Below are 19854 nucleotides of genomic sequence, written 5' to 3'. Positions count from 1 at the left end.
GTTAGATCTTTTATAAAAACGTTTCAGAACATATCAAAGCCTAATTATTTGAACTTTAGATTTGGTTAGATTTGTATAGAGGACAAAGTTGCAGCATTAAACTTGTTCTTCTTCCGCTGAATATTTTCGGTTTCTGTTGTCAAGACTTAGTTTACTTTTTACTGACTCTATATTCATAGAAGAATCAGCATTAAGAGTAACAAAACGCATTTATACCGAAAAAGACTATGTCCGTGTAATGGAGAATTGTAGAACACAAAATAAACTAAAGTTGGCGTATCAAAATGAAGATTTCACTTCTGTCAAAAAGTTTGTCAACTGGATTATAAATGGCCAAGTGACCTAGATTAAGAAGTGTCTCAGCTGTGAAATATATCTATATAAATCAGAACACAGTGCATTATTAATGAAGGGTAAAAAATATGATTTTAAAACGTTAGAAGTCAATATTGAAAAGCTGTTATACAACGAAAAGCAATACTTCAAGTCGCGGTACCGTTCTAATAACCAAATGGAAAAGTCTCATCTATAGAAAAGAGTAAATATCTTAAAGACGTTATAAATCTGATCCCTAAAGATGCTGGAGATTGTTTTAAGTTTTTATGATCGGTAAATAAGTTAGATTTTGATGATAATAATGAGACATTTGGTTTAGCTATTGATTTTTAACATTAACAAAATGAAGAATAAGAATATGAAAATATGGAAAAAATATCTTAAAGTATTTTTGAAACTATTACATAGATACTGTGATAGCTTATGGATTTTTATGATACTAATCAAAAATGTATTTTGTTTGTATTTTTTCATTAGATTCGTTTGATTTCTTCTTTACCATAACTTTATGCCATTTTGAAGTTAAATTTAGCTGAAAAAACAATACTTATTTAGTGCTAAACAACATTGCGAATCATTTGGAAACAATTCTTATTTGGGTGAACCACATTGATGCATAACACCAATCATTTATAAATTTAACGATGAAAGGAACAACAAAAGCAATACAAAAATAAGCCAGGTTAATACATTATTAAACATTTCAGACATTTTTTTTATACTTCAATTTTTAAGTTCTACTTAGTTGAACTTTTAAAAATAAGTCATGGTTAAAACTTTAATTAAAAAACGACTTACCTGTTCATAACTAATGCCGATGTTGGTATTATAGGAAGTGCGCAACCAAATAAAATGATGCATCCCAAGAACGTCTTTATTTTAGTAAAAAGAAAATAAAACAAAAAAATTTATGTGAACATTTAATTATGTTTGTTATCTTCTTTTTTTTATAAAAATACAGAGATAACAAAGCGTGTTTATAAATGAAACTCTTTCATAACTATAATTTTAGAAAAATAACAACTGACTTTAGCAGTTCGAACTTTTTTAAGAATAGTTTTAAAGATATAAAATTACATAATATTGATGGTTTGTATGATTTCTGAAAGTAACGCATCTTAAAAACACATCTGTTCCAAAGACAAGTGAATGAAGTGCAATAACTTTAAATGTTTCTTAGAAGCATTTAAACGAAAGTCAATGTTGCAATCTATTTTTAACGAGGTTAATTGTCCCATGAAATTCCATTCGTGATAAAAATTGTTTTGCCTTTAAACGTTTAAATGACATAAGTATATTAGCTGTTCTTTGATATATAATAGGTAATTCTTAACTTTTACAGTTCTTACATTTTAAGTGATCATGAAAAAGATATTTTTATCCATTAAAATGTTAAAACTGAATGTATCCATAAAAGCAAAAAATTTCACCCAGTTTGTTTTAAATTACTATACATTTTGCAAAGCTTTCTGAAAAATTTTCGCGATAATGTTTTTTTTAAATGCCATTTCAAAGTCGATTCAAAAATGCCAATAAAGAATATGTTAACTTTTTTGTTAAGCTAAAGTTCATTAAATGGAAATAGAAGATAAAAAAAAAAAATTGTAAGAAGTTAATGGAAGATAAATGTTCCAAAGAACATAACAAGAGTAAGATGATATTTTGATATTAACAACTATTAACTGCAAAGCAATCCAAGTGATAAAACATGTCAAACCTTTTTTGCTCCAAACCAGAACAACAACTAAAAATAATTAAAATCAAATAAAATAATAGATATAATATGAGTAAAGTGAAGAAACCTAAAATATAAAATAAGTAAATCACTGAGAAAGTTCTTATCAACTGGAGTGGTATAAAAAGGAGGGCTGGCTCACCCTATTTTTTGATTAAGTGTTTACCATAAAAAACCCATCCACAGAAATATATTTTTGAGTGGTTAACAATCCGAAATTCTAGTTTTTACACGCAGGTAAAAGAAAAGCGGCAAAAAAATCGAACATCCGACCAATCAATTTAACCAAGTATTGTGGTTGCAACAGAGTTATTAAATTTTTATATTTCAGCTAAATAATTATTAAACAAGAATGCTACAGCCGAATAATCACTAAACGTGTTTATGCAAGAAGCATTTCAGATACTTTTCCTTAAAATGAGGCCACTTTCTTATACTAAACAAGTATTGTGATTGCGATAGAATTATCAAATTTTTACATTTCAACCATTTTAGCAACTATAAACAAGTAGATACAATTTAACCTTTTATTAGCACTGAAAGTATCTGAAATTGCAATAGATGTATTAAGCTTTTGTTATTAGTGCATTTTTTAATGATGGTCGTTAACCAACCATCAACAAGTGATAATTTCTTATGAATTCTAATTTGAAAAAAAATCTTTAAAATGATTTTTATTCTAGTTTTAAATCTGAAATATATTTTTGATATGTTATTTCCATTTAATAATATATCATTACTATTTTCATGTTTAGTACTGCACCGTCGGGTTTTTAAGCTTAAATAATGTTCTCATTTATTCTGAAAATCTATTAGATAATACCATAAGTGAATAAATATTTCACAAGAATGCTACAGTTGAATAATCACTAAACGTGTTTATGCAAGAAGCATTTCAGATACTTTTCTTTAAAATGATACCACTTTCTTATACTAATGCATCTGTTTCTTCGACAAGTAAATACATTGCAAATATAATCTTTGTATTCAAATATAAAGTTTGTATTTAACCTCTTTATATTTAAGATACTTCAGATTAATGGAGAGAGCTTCTAATTCATATGGATTGATAGGATTTTCCCATTAAAGAAATAAAAAATCAATACATTCATTCAAATGTGATAAATTATTGCTTTTGAATAAACTTTTCATTTTTATTATTAGAGATATAATTTTATTTTATAGTGCTCTGCGCCATGACGCAGAGTGCGAGAGCAAAAGGATCTACGGAACGAAGCTCTAAATAATAATTTGATAATAATCAACCAAATATCTAGCACAAATTGTTTTTTTATATGAATTTAAAATATTCATCGGAATAAAGGAAGTACAAATAGTTGCACATCACCGTCTAACGGTACAAAACCTGTCGGATCTAAGTCTCCAAATGTTGAATGTTACTAGTAGATGATCGTGCAGTAAAACTGCGTAATTATTTTCCATTACACCATAGCTAGTTCCACCATGACTTTTTCTTCACCATGAGCATTTCAATAAATAAATAGACATATCAATTGATTTAGAACACTAACATTCACTTTTGTTTTGAAACCAGTTACTGGTGTTCCATTACATCCAGAGCCACTTCCCAATTAGATAAAGAATTGCTAGTAGTTCCTGAAAAAACATCCACTTTGAACTAATACAAATATATTTATCCCATCCTCCTTCTTCATGACCAAATAACCCCTTATCGGCGTCATATGTATTCTCAGTGAACCTTTTTAATCAATAAAATTTTATAACCATTTATCTCCGTTTGTTTTTGTATTGCATCAAAAATAGATTTTAACTCATAATTACCTTCTGGTATAAAAATGACTATTCTATAAAAATTATATAGTTAACGTTTGGAAAGGAGTAGCATTTTTCCATGCTAAACCAATTCACAATAATATTTTTTACTCTTGTCTAACTATAATGGAAGTTTAAATTTAGTTCAGAATTGTGTCTTGTTATCAGACCATACAATATGCATTACTTTCCTTTTATGCTGTATTTTTAACTGTAGTTATGTTTATATAACTGTTGTATGATTAGCATGTCTTAACTAACACGATCATAATAAGTATGGTTAATACATTTTGTATCTTGTGGAAATAGACAAATAAAATTTGCATTCTCTTGAACTTTTTGTTTTGGAAGGTTAAAAAAATTTTGAGCAAGGTAGATACAACCCACATTACTAGGTCTTCAACGAGTGAAATAAGCTTCACACTTGTTCTGCTTCTCTTATATTACAGGATTAAAAATGACGAGGCTTTTTTTTTTGATGATATTTCTCTAATATTCGGAACAAAAGGCATTGTATCAAGATTACTACATTCAATAATCTTAAGCTGCTTATTTTCTTTTGCTGTTGCCTATATTAGTGAATAAACGTAGACAGCTCGTTGAATTATTGCATCATCATTGTTGAAAATCGTGAAATCGTTTCTTTTGGTAATTTTTCTTCAAACAATTTCTTTGCAATACGATATTTTGGCTGAAAATAACTTTTTCCTAAACTATTACATTCCAACCATTCTGGATTAATGAGTAGATTAATAGGTATGTTGGTAAATCAGGATGTTTTACCACACCCAGATTTTAGACCACTAATACTTCTAGGCAATAATGGATTACTTTGACGTTTGTTTAGATCCTAAATATTGTCCTGAATATTGAATAATATCCATGAATATGATTTAACTTTTACTTTTTTATACAAAATATTATAACATTTAGAGAAATAAGAATAAAAGTTGGTGAAGTTTTGTTAGATAACAAACCATTATCTAACTTTTATCTTAAAGAAGCAGCAAGTGATCCAATGATAAAATACTTTAGAGATGTATATCTACGAGATCCAATATCTAAAAAGCCAAGAAAAAAGGAATGTGATATTTTTCACTCGGACTCTAGTGAATGTAGTGAAGCACCATGGGCAGCTTGTACTAAAAGCAAAAAGAAAAGTGTTACTTTGATTAGTTATGGTCTACCATCTTCTGAATAGATACAAAAATACTTAAAGTATTCAATATTTTACTACACAGATCAAATACATAGTAATGTATGTTATTTTATTGACATTAGTGCTTACAGTTTAGTGTTTTATTTAGTGTTTTATTAGTGTTTATTTTAAAAAAGATGGTAGAGGGAATGGATATGTTAAGTATTAATGGAAGAATATTTTGAAACAGAATTAGATTTATAGAACAATCGTATCTAAAAATACTTCTCGTAATAGTGTTTTTCATGCAACAAAAATGTCTAAAGATCTTATATATCTAATATAGAAACTGATTTTGATAAAATTAAAAATGGAGTAGAGAGATATTGAATGTTATAAATATATTCTTTGCATTTTTTTGCATCTATCTATCTATCTATCTATCTATATGTCTGTCTGTCTGTCTGTCTGTCTGTCTGTCTGTCTGTCTGTCTATGCGTTTAAAAAGAAATAACCCATCCGGCACATCTAGTTTCACTTTCGGAATTAAAACCCTTATAGACACGTTTTCGTCACGATCCAGCCGTAAGCTAAAAACTCGTTGATTTCACTGGAAGCTTAAACGGAGTTTAACACGTTTTTTATAAAGTTTCAAACACGTGTTTATTAGGTTTTAAATACGAGTCTTATAAGATTTAAAGAACATATTAAGTGAGGATTAAGTATAGAACTTATATCTTGAACAAACACGTAGAACCAAAAATACATTGATTTTACGAAAGTTTTATTAAATTCTGACACGTGTTTAAAATAAAGTTTCAATGACACATTTAAGTCTGAAATAAAAAAAACTATATATATATATATATATATATATATATATATATATATATATATATATATATATATATATATATATATATATGTATACACAGTATTGGACAAAACATTTGCAACCAAATAATGCTAATTTAGTTTCTTTATATTAAAGTGCTGCATTTTTTCAATTTAGAGAAATAACTATGTAACTGTTTAGAGACAAAGTTCTTCAAGTTTTATTCATCACAAAGTTCATTATTTGTACACGAAAATTAATAAATTAATCAAAAGTATTAAAAAAAGTTGATTTCCTTCTGGACAAAACAAGTGCAACTCGACAAAATGTTGACCAAGCTGTATTTCGCTATCAATATTTCGTGGCGAATCCTTTGTTGTCGATCACAGCCTTGCATCTTCGAGGCATAGATTCAATCAGGTGATCAATGAAACGTTGTGGAATCGCTGCCCAGGCCTTTGGGATTTGTTCAAACATTTCATCCTTACTACGAACACCTTCACGATTAATTCTGCAGTTGACGATCTCCCACAGGTTCTTGATAGGGTTGAGATCCGGAGATTGAGGCGGCCAATCCATCACCGATAGGTGGTTGTCTTGAAACCACTGCTTGACTACTTTTGCAGTGTGTTTCGGATCGTTGTCTTGCTGAAAAACCCATTTTATTGGCATATTCCATTCAGCATGAGGTAACATAACATCTTTCAGGATATTTTTATACATGAAACGGTCCATTATTCCATCGTTTCGATGTATTGGACCTACACCGTTAGCAGAAAAACAACCCCAGACCATTACATTGCCTCCACCATGGAACGGGACAGTTCGCCATTTCTGCACATTCCAGTCAATATGAGATGTAGCAAACAGGAGTCTTTTCTTCTGGTTTTTTAGTGAAATCAGCGGTTTCTTTGCAGGGCGTTGAGAAAACAATCCGGCTTCAACAGCACGTCGTCTGATTGTTCGGTCCGATACAGGCAGCTCTAATTGCTTTTGTATCTCGACTGATGATATCCAGGGATCCTTCTTGACGGATCTGACGATCATAGAATCCTCTCTAGAAGTGGTGGAACGCGGTCTTCCACCTTTGATACGGTCTTGATACGGTCCATTTTTTCACGCGATATTTATCACAAATACTTTTTTGTGGCATTCCACTTACGTAATCGCCAATAATTTTCTTTCTTAGTTCCAATCCAAGACTGTCGGGAACCATTTTTGCACTTGAAGTCATAAAAATAATAAAAATAAATAATCACGCTTCTCAAGGCTTACCGTGTTAAATTTACCTTGTGATGATACAATAATGCTCTGTGGAACACAACGTCTTGGTTGGATGTGGACTGTATCGATGTAATGAAACACTTATTGTATTTCACTTCTTGTATTGATGTTCTTCGATAAAACACTTTGATGAAACTCACTTCGATAAACTGTCTTGATAATACTGACTGATTGACTTCCATATAATGACTGAATTACATGTCGATTTACATGTCTCTTATATAGTAAAATGAACCTGTGTGAACCTGTTCTGGAAGATTCTAGATGCTTCTTTTCGATGCTTCTGGAAGCTTCTGGATGCGTCTGGATGCTTCTGAATGTTTCTGGATATTTCTGGATGCTTTTGGATGCTTCCAGATGCTTCTTCTGGAAACATCTGGAAGCTTCTGCATGCTTCTGGAAACTTCTGGATACTTCCTTTAATTATTAAAAAACTTCCGTGACGTTGACACGGACCAGACTTAAGAAAATGAAACAAACCAAAAAAGTTGCACTTGTTTTGTCCGCTGCAAAATGGCACTTGTCAACGAAATTCTGCCTGTGTGCTGTCACCTGTCAGCTGATTGCTCATGTCATGGCATGCTATGACTCCAGACTCCTGAACTGTTTGCTGTGGTAGTATAGTTCGTTTCGTTTTTAAGACATGTAAAATTAGGAACACTTTTTAGCATTGTTCGATGTTGGTTGCAAATGTTTTGTCCAATACTGTATATATATATATATATATATATATATATATATATATATATATATATATATATATATATATATATATATATATACATACATATATAAATGAGGGTGACTCTTAAAACAACATTTTTAAAAAAACCTGCTCCTACCCCTTTAATTTGTTCTATATAATACTAAAACACTAGGTTTAAAATATTTTTGAACAAAAAATATATTTAGGGGTAGCTCAAGACCCTTAAGAATATGACATGTCCCTAATGTATTGAAAAAAAAAGTTTTTCTAAAGTATGTCAACCTGGTACTCAAAAGAAACGAAATTATATAAAAACCTTCAAAAATAACAATCAATTTACCTAAAAAAACATGTTTAAAAAAATTATTCTCAAAAAACTTTAAACTATTGACTTTTTTTTCCAGCTAAAAAAACAATAGTTTTAATGCATTTATATCTGTAAAAATTATTTTTATGAAATATGATTTTAATTTTTGAATTTTTTATATAATTTTGAAAATTTAAAGTAAAGCAGCTGTAATTTTTAACAGCAACTAATCAACTTTTAAACATCGCGTATTTTTGTAATTGGTTTCAGAGTTGTTATCTGTCATATATATCTGAGACCAGAGACCGCCGATTCCATTACTATTGATCGGATTGTCGGATTGCGCACCGAACTATCCTTACAGATCGGTTCAAATTATTTACGGACTGATTTGATCCGAAAATAATATATCGAAAAATAAGTTGTTAAAATTTTTCGGATTTTAATTTCGTCCGATACCTCCGGATCTGATTGCAGTCTAAAAATTTTTTTTTTCGAATTGTAATCCGATCCGATATTATTTTTGCGTATTTATGCGGATTCATAACAAGGAATGCTTTTGAAATAAGATTCAGTTTTATTTATTTCTAATATTTAAATGTACAATCAAAGGAAAAGATTTCCATGTTAAGAAGTAAAAAAAGATGTCAAAATCAGATTAAAAGTGTTTCCAAGATCATTTCCTAGCCACACAACGTCTTGAATTTTATTGAGTTGCTTAGTGTTTTCTTTCATAAATACCAACATCTCAACCTTTGAGATTGAAGGTCGATTCTTCTAGAACTATATATGCTTCTTGCTGTTAAGAAAATTCTCTCAGATTTTGATGATGCAACAGGTATACAGAGGTTTTTTATAGCCAGCCTTGAGATTTTTAGGTAAATGTACTAGTTTTGCTTCCAGAATTCCAGTACATTTGTATTTGCTGGAACTGGCTTTGCATTAAAACACACAGCAATTTTAGCTGAAATGGCTTTCTAGGTGCTTGTTTCGCCTCCAGGATCAATTTAATCTGCACCAAACACTTTCTTCCTCAGTTGTTCATTGAAATCAAAGTTGTCATCATCCTTATCATTCAAAATTGAAGGCAAAAGTGCTTTGGCTAGCCAAAATTTCTTTTTCTGACAGTTCTTCCATAGCTTTCTTTACTGCAGTTTTGACTTCTTCAAATTTTGCCCCTTCATCCACAAAGATATGCCCTTGCTGTTAGGGTATATGCTTTGTGGATGAGGAGGCAAAAAAATGAGCAATGAAAAATTCATTATTCATCAGTTCCTCTTTGAATCTATTGTTTAGATCTTCTTTGAAGTAGTGAGCAACTCTGATGACACCTTAGTTTTTAGCTTGATCATCTCCCTTGCTAATCTTCCTCCAATATTGAATACACAATTGATAACAAAACAGATGCTAACATTCTTTTCGTTGCTGCATTTCTCGGAGAATTCTGATAGGCCATTCAGAAGCCGGATGACAGATTGAATAGATTCCACTTTATCTTCTGTTGGCAAAAGATCTGTCAATTTACAATCTCCAGAAACAGTAGGGTTCGGATTCTTTAAAGAGTGCATCGCCGGAGGAAGATCCACCAGACTCCATTGGAAGGAGGTCAGAGTTCCATCTTGTGGGACATCTATGCACTAGCTTCATTCTGGAGTTATTTAAGACTTTGGTAGAATTAACTAAAGTCATAGTAATTTGAGAGAACTGGTTGAAGTGACCTACTAATTTTATTATTTTGTGGCTGAGAATTGACCACTTCGGATATCTTTTATCATCGACAGCACCACTGACAACTAGATTTAGACAACACACCAAATTGCACTTTGAACCCCAATTGATTTCCTAACACCTGCTTGGACATTAGCTGCACCGTCGACTGTTATCCAGGTTTTGACTCCAAAATCAAGTTCAAGTTTGTTGATAGATTCATTAAGCTTCTTGGCAATATTGTCGCCAGTACGCTGTTCAGAGAAGTAGGATATTTTCACCAAGAAGAACTTTAATTGGAAGTTTGAATCTACGTAGTGGAGTGTAAGGTTCATGAAAAACAAATTGGTGTGATCACCACACGTCGGATGCGAAGGCCTCTCCATCAAGATTTTACTAGTCTGTATTGAGAATGTTTTTTACTTGTTTCTGGATAGATTTCAAAAGAAGAGGAATGTATTTTGTGGACATATTCTTTGCTGTAATGGCAAAGAAAAAAAAAAGGCCCGGATATATTGATTTTTCTTTGTTTTTACTTTCTTCTTGTTTATATAAATTCAAGTGGACTATTTTCAAATGGTTCCATAAAGGATTTGTGGTGCTTTCATTGATCAAGTATGTTTTGTTACAGCCCTTACATTTTGTTTCGTTTCCTTCCACCTTGTAGAAGAATTCCTAAATATAAAATAGCTAAGGTATCGGGGTGTGTTTCGGATGAAGTTTGCAACATTGAACAGTGGGCCAGGGGTGACCAAAACCCTTCAAAACCATCTTCTATATTTGGGTAATTTCTTTTTTAAAATGAAATCTAGGGACCCCCAGCACTCTAAAACTGAATTTTTCCCTACTATTTTAAAGCTCAGTATATGAATTTTACCACGGAAATGTCAATGTTAATTTTCAAATATTGGTCATAAAGAAAAAATCATATAATAAAGAAAAGTCAGAAAAACGATTTTAGAATACTTTAATACTGTAAAGGGATATATTAGTCCATAGACACTACATATTGAAATAAGAAGAAGAAAGATGAAAACTTATTTTTTCTACTTGCATTTTTTCAAGGTGTTTTTCAATAGAATCCTTTAAAATGCTCGATCTTTTTTTTAACACTTAACTTTACACAGGCAGAAAAACACTAGGCCGCACTAGGCAACACATGAGATCAACTTTAAATAATACTCCCATATATATATATATATATATGTGTGTGTGTATATAAAACTTTAATACTAAATTTTCTGAGCTCACCTGAGCACAGTAGGTGCTAGGCCTTTTACTATAAATGATACCAATCATAAATATTGGCTAAAAAAATTGAAGAAGACGCATAAACAACGGTTTTAGAGTTATTTATCTCGTAAATGTGGGGAATTATTAAAGCTCTCCCAAAGACAATAATGAATTCAAAAATTATTTACAATATCAACTCCTTTAATATATTATTTAGAGCCGCGACATATTATTAGCGCCTTTAAATAGATCCAACTAGTAAATTCTCATAACCGTTAGAAGACCACATAAAGCTATGGCTATTTTAAACGCACCCGCTAATTGCTTTCTAGTATCTTGGAAGACGCCATTCACAGCATAAAAACTAATTTAAGTAGCACCTAGCAGGCAACTTAAATTTAATGTAGGTCGTCTAAGTAACTTTTTCATCTAAAATGTCATTTTCTCTTAAAAAATTGTGCTTTTCTATTAGAAAATTGTACTTTAACCGTCTGGTCAATAACCAAACTTTCACCATTTATTCAATAACCGGATAATCGGGTACCCACCTACTGTGTAGTGAAAAAACAAAATTATAATGTACAAAACTTATTGTGAAAGTGAAAAACTATTTTTCTTTTCTTATAACAAATTCTAATAAATTAAAAAGTTCTACCTTAGAAACTGAAATGGATACCCAGGTAACTGGTTACTGACCAGAAGATTAAATGAGTCAAACGTGTTTTGTTCATTTAACTAGAAAATAATCACTTCATAGACCTTAATAAATATTTAATGTTTTACAAGAAAATGCGGTAAATTTGGGTCAAATATGCGTTAAGTTTAATCTACATTTTCACTTTTCTCTAGTATTTTGTACCATAATGAACAATATTATTACGGATTGCATTTTCGAAGCTAAAGATACAGGTCAGGTTGACCAGCTTACCAAGGGTATTTAGTTAAATACCTTGTTGCTGGAGGACATCGGACTGGCGCAAGAGGTTGCCAAGGCTTGGCTGAAGAGGTTCAATCGTCGCTGGACCAACTCTGGTAGGAAGAGGGAAAAGTTTTTTATGGAAAATTGATACTGGTTGTTGGAAGACCTGGAGACAGAGGAGAAAATTGAAGTTAATGAAGGAGGTAAATCAAATATAATATAATTATAATTTGTTATTTAAAGTGACTAATACTCATATACATGTGTGTGTGTGTGTGTGTGTGTGTGTGTGTGTGTGTGTGTGTGTGTGTGTGTGTGTGTGTGTGTGTGTGTGTGTGTGTGTGTGTGTGTGTGTGTGTGTGTGTGTGTGTGGCAAGTATTGTAAAAATAGCACAGGGGAGGAGGAATTAAGAGAAATTTCCGTAACAAATTAACTAAACTATCAATTAATATTTGGCAAATCATTTAAATTGATATAAGGGAGGAAGGCCGAAAAGATCATTGAGGAGGCAACATCCTGGACCTAAAAGAAGAGGGCAAAGGAGGACAATGCAAAAAAAATCTGTGGAGCAGGTCCTCATGGCCTGCTACTACAAATTAAAGGAGGGGGGGGAGGTAGCAGGATGCTTAAGTTCTGAAGATGAGAATCTTCCAGATAGATGGCTCAACAACTGAGCATTAGTGCAACACTGACATTGAAGCTTTGGCCCATCTTCTGGACAGTGGGTAAGTAGATAGTTGGGCACAGTAATTTATTTGTGCTAAAGTAATAATACACAAATAGAAAGAACATTACACAATTAACTAAGCCCTGCGATTATTAGAACAATTAAATATATTACACAATTAAATTAAATATATATTAAATCTCATGCTATTATCTTAAATTCAAGTTTTGTTGTGGGCATGCCTCAGTTAACTTGCAAAAGCTTCTCAATCATATTCCTAAGCATGATGGAGTCTGTTGGCTTAGAGATCAGGGCTGAAAATCTCATTATGAATCAGGTTTCAATACATAAAGGAGAGCAAACATGTTGTGGTGGAGGAGAGTAACTTTTTCAAGGAATTCCAGGCTGTCCCTACAAGCTTGGATGGATTCATGATCTACCACGAGCTAGAGGAGACCATGGTTGATGGAAAAGTTGCCATCATTCTTAATGTGACTGACGCTACTACAAGTTGCAGCATTTGCAGGCCTGAGCAGCTCCAACCTAAATGACCTGAAAATTTATAGAGTTGCAGCGGATCTTCCAGATATTAGATTTAAACATGGGCTGCCCACCCTTCATTTGTGGATAAGGAGCATGAAGTGCCTCCTTCACATAGCCATCCGGTTGGATTTTAAGAAGTGCCAGGCTAGGAGGGGGGGGGGGGGGGGAGAGAATAAAAAACTACTAAAGCTCAAAAAAAAAAACAAACAGATTCAGGTTGCGCTGAGGGGTGGTCTTAGTATCAATGTTGATGTTCCAAAGTCAGGAGGATCTGGAAACTCCAATAATGGCAATACTGCTAGGAGGTTTTTTAGGGGTTATCAAGAGTCAGCAGAGATTCTAGGTGTTGATGAAGAGCTGATGTACAAATGGTACCATATGCCCCAGATTGTACACAAGATGTTGGCACACAGTCATCAGGTTGTAATCATAAAGGTCACTCCAGTTGGATCTCTGTCAGAGGAGCAACTGGAGTCCTCTTTGCAGCTCCAATCCTAAGGTCTCCAGAATGAGGAGGAGTCAGAGAAAAGGACAAAGACTCCATTCTACCTGAGTAGGCCAAGATGGAGTAGTTTATGTATAACATCAACTAGTTTCTTATTTATATAGTAATATGTATTTTTTTATGTTAATAAAGTTAAATGTTATTGTACATTTTTCACAATATCACAATATTCACTATTCATATATATATATATATATATATATATATATATATATATATATATATATATATATATATATATATATATATATATATATATATATATATATATATATATATATATATATTAGGGTGATCCAAAAAAACTTTTTTTTACTTTTTGTTATTCCTAAGGTCTAAATGTGTTCATTTATGAAAGAAAACATTGTACCAAAAAAATCAGCCAAATCGGTTAATATTTAGAGGTCGCGCTGGGGCGATCTTTATACCCCTTTAAAATTGGAATTTTCAAAAGTTCAGTAAAATATTGACCTTCATTTTCTGTGCACATTTCAGTTATTTACTGTTCGATTTTAATAAAATAAAAACGAAAATAAAGCTCTTATTGCGCATAATAATTTTTCTTAAACAACATTAAACAACAATAGCTGCTCATTGTCGCCTGGTTTGTTTAGCACTCAATGTTGATTTTTTTGCATCTGGTAAGACAGCCCTGTTTTCTGCAACTAAATTTAGCACATACTTTTGCTGCTCTTTATCTTTTGTTAAGACAGCATTAAAGTCTTGTACTAACTTCTTTCGGCGCAATCATTAACAACTTTAAGAGACTTCACTACTTCTTTAGAGTCGGCATACGACTCATTGTTTTTCCATTTTGAAGGATCTTCTTCAAGAAAGGAAATGTCAATATTTAAGAAATTAAAAAATGAAAATGATTTACACGTTACAAAGTCCTCAAGGGATTTACTCATTACATTTGTAATATCTGCTAATTTCTTTGATGGCCTATTATTGTTTACGCATTGACGCTGAAGGGCAGTTATCATTTTTCTTTTAACTTCAATCTCTACATCATCACTAAAAAAGGCCAAAGATATAAGTTCTTCACTTAAATACCATAGATGCCGCTTCATTGCCTTGGTTGCAGCGGTCGCTATATTTTCATTCATTTCACAATATTCCTCAATATTTTTTAGAAAATCTAAATCATTAAATGGGGCCGAGGCACTGAGTGGTGCAGTAAACCACTGTCGAACATATATTAACGCAGCAAACATGCTAATATCTCTTACTGCGTTTAATTCATGTTGCACCATTTTAAACTGATATCTAAATAACCATATTTTAATTGAATAAATAAGTTTGCCATCCACCGAGCATGATGGAAGGCTCGAGGTGCTTTAAATCTTATTCCACTAGGAGGTTGCTCTCCTAAATATATTAGACATAATTCAAGAAGTTCTTTATAATCATCTCGTGGTTGCAAACATTTTTTTAAGAAATTAATTATAGACGATTTTTTTTCAATCGAGACGTTTGAAAGATATCTTTCAGCTTCTTCATCTTGCACTGTTGGGCTAAAATCATCTTTCTTGATATTCTTCCAGGCTTGTTTAAATCGTTTGAAAATAGCAACATCTGGTCCGGACGTTGTTGGAAAATAAATTTTAAACATAGATCCTGCAACAATTTCAGTAATGTGATGACGACAAGCTAAATTCAATAATTCTTTTCCTAATTTTTCTTCAAGTAAATTACAAGCACCTTTCTCAGATCCTGTATTGCTAGCTGTGGTATCAAACGACATGCCACAGAGATTATTAATAAGATTCGAAGCGTCCCATTCATGGAGGGAGGCTACAACTGCAGTAGCAATGGCTTCTCCTTTTGAATCAGAAAGTTTTGGCACTCCCAGAAGTTTTTCAACACCACGCCCTGTTACTAAAACTGACAAACGCTCAACATTTCCACTTCTATCGATGTCTGCCATAATTTTCCCATCCCAATGAACTACGAGAGGTACATCCGGTTTGAAATTTTCTTTCGTTTCATTGTAATGAGTTTCACGATAATCAGTTCTTGCCCTATGAAAAGTAGTAACAGATATAGAGAACTCTTCAATGGGAGCTCCTAAACTTTGCATTGTAGCTGCTATAGTTCGCATTGCCACACGATTGCTTACTTTTCCTCTATCTAAGGAAGCGACAACTTCAGGGGTAATAATTTTTTTTATAGAACGCTTCCTTTTCAGACCGGAGCTTTCTGCAACATCATCTTTTCCTTTCAAAACTACGATATCATCATGATCGCTACTTGAAGCAGAACTTGAAGGCGAAGTTGAATTCTCAAGAACAACTACTTCTTCAGAGTGTTGTTTCCTTAACGCTTCTTTTTGCAAACGTTTATCCAAACTTATCTCTCTGCAAACTTTATTTTCTTCTTTCTCTGCATCATCTTTATCAATGGAACCCAAGACCATGTTTCTATCATCTCGTTGATCTATGAGGAAATCGTGATCTTCAGCAATTTTTATTAAATCAAAAACATTAGTTGGCGCAATATCAAAAAGTTTCATAATTCTCTTTTCAAAGTCTGTTACTTTGCTTCTAGCAACAGCTGATTTCTTATTTCTGTCTTTTAATAGATCCGTATATTCTTTATGAAATTTTTCAAGCCTTGTAACTGCATTATCCTTTCGAATTGTAGGAATTTAAGCTTTTTCCCAAATTTCACAAGTTGATTTGATAACTGTTACCGAACTTTCATGTATACTCAATCCTTTCACCTCATGGTGGAAGAAAAAACATTTTAATACTTCCAAAATCGTTGGAAGCTTAAGATGGGAAAGCATTGATATTGGTTGACCAATTAACCATTTTGCTGTAGAACTGCGTGTTGACTTTGCGACTGCAGCCATTTTAAATTTTCTTTAATACAGTGTATGAATGAAAATATATTTTGTTGTCACCTATATTTCCAAACAAAATTAGTTTCGTTGAAACACGTAATTATATCACTTTCTTAAAATACTGTAATTAATATTATTAGTCAAGCAAAATAGATAAACTATTGTAATTTTATTTCAGGAATCACAACACTCTCGATAAAGTCTCGAACTGAACTAAACCATATAATAAACCAATATAATAAAATATAATGAAATTTGGCTTAGTTTGCAATTTATTTTGCCGCTTTAATATGCATTTAAAAAGGAAATGTTGTTTAACAAAAATTATTATGCGTAATAAGAGCTTTGTTTTCGTTTTTATTTTATTAAAATCGAACGGTAAATAACCGAAATGTGCACAGAAAACGAAGGTCAATATTTTACTGAACTTTTGAAAATTCCAATTTTAGAGGGGTATAAAGATCGCCCCAGCGCGACCTCTAAATATTAACCGATTTGGCTGATTTTTTTGGTACAATGTTTTCTTTCATAAATGAACACATTTAGACCTTAGGAATAACAAAAAGTAAAAAAAAGTTTTTTTGGATCACCCTAATATATATATATATATATATATATATATATATATATATATATATATATATATATATATATATATATATATATATATATATATATATATATATATATATATATATATATATATATATATATATATATATATATATAAATACACAAACACACACACACACATATATATACATATATATACATATATATGTATATATATATATATATATATATATATATATATATATATATATATATATATATATATATATATATATATATATATATATCATATATCACGATATTTACAATATCAAAGAAATTAAATTCATAAAATAGATAAAAATAAAGAATATACCGTCTTGACAACCCCTGACCACCTGGACTTGACCACTCCTAGCGACAAAATAAGCTCAGATTTCAAAATCCCGACCTCATTTACCAAGATTAACAAAATATCCCTTTTTATTGTAAAACTGCCAAGACATCCCATGACCACCCTTGAAATAACTACCTGTGTGGTGACAGATCTGCCAGACAAATTATGATCAAAATATGTCGACAGATCTGCCAGACAAATTATGCCGTAACAACTCTTACTGGTTTTACTACAGTTACGAATATCTATTTTAATAGTATTCTACGATTCTGCAATGGTGAAAGCATCCATAAAAATAGAACATTCTATAAAATATATAACAATTATAATTTGTGTTTCGCTAAATAATTCTATTTTATATCTTAGGTTGAATACCAATTCTTGAAACGTATTATTGTTTAGCGGGTATTAAACATGCAACAGAAACAACACGTAATATATCGCGTTGCTGTGACGGCTGGGATGATGATTTTGCCGATGTTTTTGAAAGGTTAGTTATTGATGAAGATAAAATTACATGTTTAAATGAGTAAAATGATATTTTTACAATCTAATAATGAGCTAAATGAGTCTATAAAAAAAGATTTTGGAGATGAACTGTGTACGGAATTTTTATATAAAAGTAACAAACAAAATAATGTTATTGAGAAAGTTCTACGTTCAATTTTTTGTTTTAGACATGATTCGTAATCTGCAGTATTTAAATTGTTAAAGCATATATATTATACGAAATATTTTTGCGAAAGAAATTGATTTAAAGAATGAGATTTTTATATAAAAAATAGGAAATGGAAAAAACAAAAATATTGAAGATTATATTTCTAAACTGAAAAATATCAGAGATAAATATATTGAAAAAACTATATTTTGTGTTATAGATGTACTAAAGAATCAGATATTGAATCAATGAGTCAGGTGAATTAGATGATGAATCGCTGAATATCATCAAACTTTACGTGGTGAAAATGATTTTGGAATGCTTCACTCAGACTTAATGGTTTATGTAAGGCCTAATAAAGAATGTCATGCAGCTATGAATGAACTTATGAATATATTAAACTATCATTTATAAATTTAAACAACTCTTTTGTGTTGTATTGCAGATCTTTACAGTCTGATTTAGGTATACAACGCATATATGATACAACTATTAAAAATTCTTAAATGAAAAAATGATAGAAAAAAATTAGTGTAAATTATTTGTAATAAAGATGATTTCTCTTTATTTGAAAGATGGAATAGAGATTTATACCACTTTTTTACGAAATCGAAAGCCTACTTGTGAGTAGTATAAAATGTGATACATGTGATTATGATTTTTATAGAGATTTTCCTAGAATAAGCGAAGTATTTGAAAGTGATAAGATTGAGATATCATGTGATTGCATATTCTTTAGTTCAAAAGATTTTAGCTAGATGATCCAATATTGTTTGAAAACAATACATTATATAAATATAGTAATAAAATACTTAAACTGGTGTGTGGGAGATATAAAAAGGTCTCTATTGTTTCATCAAAATGTTCTGCCATATTTAAACGATGTTCTACCATATTTAAACGATGAGGATGTTTTATGAGCATGTGCGATAAATTTTTTTTATAATATGTTTGTATTATAGTAAGGTGAGATAGAAAAATGTAAATGCTCTTAAGACATCTTTAAGAAGTCCTTAACATCCTTAAGACATCCTTAAGAAGTAAGAGCTTCCTTTGCACAGATTTTTCTAATTTAGCTAAAAAATCTTACCGTAGAGAGTCTATTGATATATTACTGTTATCGAATAATGGATCTTTTAATTACAGGAAAAAATGGAAGACCAAAAAGAATGAAAGAAAATATTAGGAGAAAATAACTTCAAATTTAGGTCACATATAGTTAAAAAGGAAATGAAAGATTTATTCAAAGTATAAAATTTACATCCTTCGAACTCTATAATGTAAACTCTATGGGTAAATACTTTTTGAAAACCGTTTCTTCTTGGCTTTATGATGCAGAAAAAAATCAAAAATCGTGATTATTAAAGTCTGCAGAAATTGGACAACTTACTTTTCTTAGCTTGTACGGAGCTTCTAAACTTGTAGGTAAAGGAACTAGAACAATATCTTTCTGGGATGGTCGTGTATGGAACAATAAATATTTTATTAAAACTAGATCCAAAGGATTCGTGGAGCAAAGCATTTATTGCATGAAAATGAAAATGACATAAGAATTTCTGTTGCTAACAAAAATAATGCCTAGACTTTTAAAAATGACGAAGTTAAAAGAGTTGCGAATTAAAATAAAATGTTTAGGTCTAAGTGGTTATTCAAAACTTAAAAAGTTTGAGGTGATTAATTTATTGAATC

The 19854-nt window shown here is 31.1% G+C and overlaps 1 protein-coding gene across 9 annotated transcripts in view; it reads right to left on the bottom strand.

The window, feature by feature from the left end:
* LOC149886187 (uncharacterized) overlaps window positions 1–19854 on the bottom strand; it is a 55884-nt gene that overhangs the window by 17786 nt on the left and 18244 nt on the right. For 5 of the 9 annotated variants that reach the window (XR_016454208.1, XR_016454209.1, XR_016454211.1 and 2 more), the window contains 3 exons: window positions 12025–12160; window positions 2054–2080; window positions 1135–1208 (listed from right to left, as the gene is read on the bottom strand). Coding sequence is in view for 4 of the 9 variants with exons in the window: in XM_090093354.1 (XP_089949480.1) it covers window positions 4961–5007; window positions 12025–12160 (183 nt within the window). In the remaining 5 variants the exon portion in view is untranslated. Of the gene's footprint in view, window positions 1–1134; window positions 1209–2053; window positions 2081–4332; window positions 5008–12024; window positions 12161–19854 lie in introns of those variants that run through there. The other 4 variants (XM_090093353.1, XM_090093355.1, XM_090093352.1 and 1 more) reach the window with 2 other exon arrangements.

Source organism: Hydra viridissima, unplaced genomic scaffold, assembly GCF_058129835.1.
Source record: "Hydra viridissima isolate aposymbiotic clone 2 unplaced genomic scaffold, HvirCarnegie_v1 scaffold_7, whole genome shotgun sequence".
Lineage (NCBI taxonomy): Eukaryota > Metazoa > Cnidaria > Hydrozoa > Anthoathecata > Hydridae > Hydra > Hydra viridissima.
The sequence above is the reverse complement of the archived record's forward strand: the minus strand, read 5'-3'. Positions and strand labels throughout refer to the sequence as shown.